At 37.8% G+C, this 6,000-nt stretch overlaps 1 protein-coding gene across 4 annotated transcripts in view; it reads left to right on the top strand.

Annotated features, from left to right (window-relative positions):
* CPA6 (carboxypeptidase A6) overlaps positions 1-6,000 on the top strand; it is a 378,150-nt gene that overhangs the window by 315,701 nt on the left and 56,449 nt on the right. For all 4 annotated transcript variants that reach the window (XM_069100081.1, XM_069100079.1, XM_069100082.1 and 1 more), the window contains 2 exons: positions 2,289-2,399; positions 2,754-2,844. In XM_069100081.1, coding sequence (XP_068956182.1) covers positions 2,289-2,399; positions 2,754-2,844 — 202 coding nt within the window. The remainder of the gene's footprint in view (positions 1-2,288; positions 2,400-2,753; positions 2,845-6,000) is intronic.

Raw genomic sequence — 6,000 nt, 5'->3', positions numbered from 1 at the left:
AGAGAGAGAGAGAGAGAGAGAGAGAGAGAGAGAGAGAGAGAGAGAGATGTATATAACAGGAATTACAGATGAAAATTAGTTCAGGGCCCAAAATTGAGAAAAGAGACTCAGAGAAAGAAAGAGAGATGGAAGATCCATGAATGATGATAATTGCCAGCACAAAGATCTGGAGAATTCAGGAAGGAGTAAGATAGTATAGGACAAGGGATTAGCATTAAGTCATCTTCTCTTTTAGAATCTCTAGTCATACAGTTATACCATTATCTTTCTGAATTTTAAAAAATCTACTTCTTTGACATTTAACATTTCTATCTGATTATTAGGATTCCTTTCTTTGCCTGTTACAAACTTAATATAGTCACTGTATATCCTCATTAATAAATGTCTCCTTGGTAAAAATGACTTCTAAAACAGCAGTTTTGTGTATTGCTTCTTTCATCTGAGAAGAAAATTTTGGCAAGGTAATTTAGAGGCTGTATCACTGTTATACCTTTCTTCTATTTCATTTTGGTTATCTGCATTAGAAAAGCATCAACAGTATTCTCCTTCTGTTTATGTGATCTGTGTTGTAGTTTCACAGCAATTGCCTCCATTTCTTCCTCAACTCTCAAATCCTTACTAAAATACCCTACAGCAAGCTTCCTTTATCAGGTCTGAAGACTGTCAACTGTATTATCTTCAAAATAGTTTACTATGTACACACTTTTGAAAATTCTAAGATCTTTCGATTAATTCTCCTGTCTTAATATGTTTTACATACATGTGGTTAGTTAAATCCAATAAACATTTATTAAGTGCCTACTATGTGCCAGTCACTCTGCTAGGGATGCAATTAATAAAAAAGACAGTCCCTGACCTCAAGGAGCTTACAATCTAATGAATGGAGACAACATGTAAAAGGAGATAGGAAAATGGGGACTGGAGGGAAGACACCGAATGGTACCTAGTATAGGGGCATCTTGTTCCGTGGAGTTGAAACCAATCAGAGCAACAGGTGCAAAAGCAGAATAGTTTGTGCATGAGACAAAAGTCTCAAGGCAGAATGAGTGAAGTGAATAAATATTTTGTTGGTTTATATTTTTATAATGAGATACTTCAAGAGAGGTATCCCATATCCCTACCTCAATAATTATAGAGCCCAGAATTCTCCATTGAGTCAATAAATCAGAGTTATAAATTAAATGTGAACAAAGCCTAGATATCTCTTTTGAACCAAACAAATGCATTTTAAATAAGTGTATTAAAAATCTTTGACCAATTTAGGAGTCCTTTAATACCATTGCTTGAAGTGAAATGAAGCCACATGGGAATTCTGTTCAGGTTGGTAGAAAAAAAAAAACCACCCAGCCCTGTCAGTTTTGTTTGAAAAAAAACAGCATGCCAATTCAAAACCCGGGGATCTGAACATCTGACAGTGGAGAGGACAGAGGGCCATTCCAGCCAAAGACTTTGAGAGGAAAACAGAGAAGAGAGTTGAAGACAGAGAGAAAGTGTTGGAGAGCAAAGAAGGAGTCAAAACTTCAAGAGCTAAATTGGAAAGAATTGTTAGCATAGGAACAACAGGCAAAAGGGAAGAGGAAAAAAAGAACTGAGCTGCAGCTGAGAAGGGAGAGACTGAGAAGGGCTATCAAGGCAATTCAGCTCAGAAAACTCAGGCTGAAGTCACCAGCTGTACCATCCTCAGTGACTGAAGAAAGTTCCAAGAAAAGTTCTGCTCTTTCCCCAATTTCCCCTCCCAGTGCTTGTCTATTAATAGACACTATGATATACTCTGCCACTTTCTCACCTGAATGTTTCCAGTAACCTGAATTTTGTCTCAACCACAAAGAGACCAGTAGACAGTTAGCAATAAATAGAAATGTAAATTAAAGCCAAGAGCCAAACCTCTGACTAAATGTTAGGAGCCTCCTAATTGGGAGCTCAGAACAACTAGAATTATATTTCTCATTTTTCATTTAATATAAATCCCCTAAGGCAGCAGATGAAAGAAACATGTGAACCTGAAGATACATTATATTGCCCTTAGGAGTCAAAGCAACTAATTATAATGACAAGGTGTGGTTTGGTTACATCTTCAGAAACAAAGGGTTAGATATATTGATAAATATACCTGGTGTGATCACCTCCAGCCTCCTCAGTGACACCTGAACCCGCTGGTGTTACATTGTATTTCTTTTGAATGTATTAGACTTTTCCCCATTTAGTTTTCTTGTAATATCTTTTTTAGTTATCATCCAGACATTTCTTTTGTGCTGAACTGTAAAAGAAATTAATTCTTTGTCTTTTAGGCTCTTCAGACATATCGGAGTGATCCTGCCATGAGGAAAATGTTAAATCACCTGTATTTCTACATCATGCCTGTTTTTAATGTTGATGGATACCATTTTAGCTGGACCAATGTAAGCCATTTTGTCTTTCCACTGGACATTGGATAAACCAAAGGACATAGAATATTAGAGCTAGAAGGGGCTTTAGGAATTTAGTCCCAACTTCCTCAAAGAGAAGGCCGAGATAGGCAAAGTGACTTATCCAGAGTCACGCAGATAGTAGGAGAGCCAGGACTTGAACCTCCATCCCTTGATTATTAATTCAATGTTCTCTCCATTAACTGCCCCCACTGTCTCCTTTCTTAGATGCTCAAAAAGAAAATCATGCATAATTAATGAAATTAATTGAGTAGTTGATCAGTTATTGTACATGTGACTAACCTATAGATTTTCTTTTTCTTCATCTATTTTCTTAATTGAGGTTAGGATCGATTTTGGAGGAAAACAAGGTCAAGAAACTCAAGGTTCCGTTGCCGTGGAGTGGATGCTAATCGTAATTGGAAGGTGAACTGGTGTGGTAAGTTGGGAAATAATTGGAAATTGGATCACAAGGTGCCCATAGGTTTCACACTTCAGAGTGACGAGCCCATTAGCAATCCAGCAGGAGCCTCTGCTGCTTTTCTAGTCTATGCAAGACTGATATAGAAAAGCGCAGACATGGGGTCTCTGTCATGAGTCTCAAAGGAAATAAAGATGGATGTATGTGTGTGTTATGTATTTTAGGACTAAGAATTTAAATCTGCCAGCCAAATTCTGAAAATTGATCATTTAAACATAGATGTAAAAGGTGGGAGGAATGATGTATATTGTCATAGAAATAACTAGAGCAGGAACTAATTTGTGATTTAAATCTGGTTGAGTAATTTTATCATCCTCACCCAACCATGTTTATACTACTACGCTGATGAAAGTTGCCAAACCTTTCTTTCTAGTTATAGTCAACCAGTCAGTGGGGGCATATTTATTAACCATTTTATACAGATAATTTTTTTGTCTCCATTTCTAATGCAACCCTTACTCCTATTAATAAGGAAATAGCTTTCTGGTTTCTCATTATGCTTTGATGGGCCCATGGTCTCAACCGTTATAGAGACCCCTTCCACCAAAGCAGATCACAGCCTGTCCGACTTTTATAAAAAGACTTTTAAAATAACTTTTAAAGGGAGATAGAAAATGTGTGGAAAGTTCATATATGCATGTTTTAAAGTTAGAAAAATCAAATGCATAAAAAGTGGAGAAAAACTTATGAATAGTATCATATTGGCGGCCAGAAGAGAAGCAAGTAGACCCTGTCAAAACATGGCCACTTTTGCTTGCCAGAACTATTTTTGCTTTCAGAACTACTCCTGTCCACATATGAGCCACTTATTCCAAAAGTCAGCCCAAAACTTTAGGTGAGGAGAAAGAACAAATTAGTTGATAGATGAAAGAAACAATCTAGGATTTTTTTGTAAAATATTAATAAGTAAATAGCCTCCTGGCCTCTACCAGCAGTACAAATCACAACCTCTCCATACCTTCCCACTCTCTGGCAGTTTCTTGCCGTGTCTTTTCATAAAGTCACTAATGAAACTCTTCTGAATGTGCTAAAGACTGTCCTTTGTGGGGAGGGTTTTTTTTGTGTTTTTTTTTAATATTTCATGAATGCAAATGTAGCACTTGAACTATCCATATGTTATCCTTTACTCTGAATACATGACTGACCTACCACCTCCTCTGGTCTTAGATATCGCTGATTTATATGACACTATAAAGCACTACATAAATATGAGTTATTACTACTAATAACCCATGTCCTTAAGAACTAGAGAACTAAAGCAGAAATTGTGGCTATCTTAACATCTTTTTTTGATGGTATATTCAGGAAACATGTCTTTGATGTATTATTGTTACTAATATAATAACTCCCATTTATATAACAGTTTGCATTTTACTAAGAGCTTTTCCCACAGCCCTTTGAGGCAGGTGGTACAAGCTTTATCATATCTAGTTTGCAAATGAGAATACTAATGATCATCAGTTCAATTCAATTGACCCAACATTTATTAGGTGCCTACACTGTGCAAGGCACTGTGGTGGGTGCTAGAAATATGAAAACAAAATTTAAATTCCAGCCCTTACATTTTATGGAGATAATTGCCCATAATCCCTTGTCTGGTAATTATCAGAGTAAGGACTTCCTGCCAAGTGCAGTGCTCTTCTCCTGACACCATTCTGCCATTCACAATATTATTCTCTTGTGCTATTGGCTATATTCAGGGTTTTTTTAGACCTCTTGATTCTAATAAAACCTTGAGAATGGCAAAGAATCTTGCCAATATTGGACTTCCAAAATTATACATGGCCTGGTAACCTGAGTAACTGTTGTTCAGTCATTTTTCTATTGTGACTGACTCTTCATGACCCCATTTTGGGTCTTCTTGGCAGATACCAGAGTGGTTTGTCATTTCCTCCTCCACTTCACTTTACAGATGAGGAAACTGAGACAAGCAGGGTTTAGTGACTTACCCAGGGTCATACAACTAGTAAGTGTCCAAAGCCAAATTTGAACTCATGAAGATGAGTCTTCCTGACTCCAGGCCCAGCAGCTCTATTTTCTGTGCCACCTAACTGCCCTGAAATCAATCAGAATGACTACCTTCAGTGTGAACCTGAATCCTCTTACGGAAAACAGATTTGGCTCCATAACATTCAGACCATAATATTCCATACACTAATTTGAAAATATCACCTTCCTTTGTCAGTTCTGAAGAAGTTTTCAGAAGGCTATGTCCTCTTTTTTTTCATAATATACTGGGGCAGCTAGGTGGTACAGTGAGTAAGAGCGCTAGCCCCGGAGTCGGGAGGACCCGGGATCGGTTCCGGCCTCAGATATTTAACACCCACACACATACAAAAAAAACTGGCCGTGTAACCTTGGGCAAGTTACTTAACCCCAATTTCTTTAAAAAAAATAATATACATAAAAGATAGATATGTTCCTTTGCCAAAGTGCTTAAACTTACACATACAGAAAGCAATATTACCAGGATAAAATCAACCTCCTTTCACCCTCTGTGCTTTCATCTTCCTTTCTAAAGTGTAAAGGGACCTCCATTCCTACCTCAAAAAGATATTATTAGGAGAATGACATTATAATCACAGAATGGGAAATTACCTAAGGTTTTCTACTCAGGGCAAAAGCTCCTTAGTAGGTTAGTATGGAGTGACTCAGAAGCTCAGGCTCACACCCAACAAGTCTATCCTGGAGAATAAAATGGACTAGACTCAAGCAGACAGTCTAGTACTGGGTTTTGCTCCCAGGTGACTATAACTGGTTTCTCAAGTCCTGCTCCCTCAATTGTTTCTCTGTCCCTTTCATGGGGGCAAGTTGGAACAGGATGTTTCTCTCATCGAGGCAGGGAATAAACTGCCTTGCTATTGAAGTATGGCCCAAGCAGTTGGAGAGGGCAACTGCCTGACTTTGCTCACAAGGCATCATTTCCACTCTTCTTCCCATCATGTTCAATTCAGTCCTTTTTTTAAAGTCCCCATACATTTCTGCATCAACCATCACCATCCTTCATCTCAAGTGCAATGAATCTCGGAGTGCAAACCATGCAATTTCAGCTAAAACAGAATATCTGACAGAAGCACAAGTATCATCTAAGTTTTGCAGGTGAGGAAACTGAAG

The sequence above is a fragment of the Petaurus breviceps genome, unplaced genomic scaffold, assembly GCF_028583685.1.
Source record: "Petaurus breviceps papuanus isolate PSGF00001 unplaced genomic scaffold, PetGlider_PUasm1.0 38, whole genome shotgun sequence".
In the NCBI taxonomy this organism is placed as follows: Eukaryota; Metazoa; Chordata; class Mammalia; order Diprotodontia; family Petauridae; genus Petaurus; species Petaurus breviceps.
Note: the sequence above shows the minus strand (reverse complement) of the source record. Positions and strands in the feature narration are given on the sequence as shown.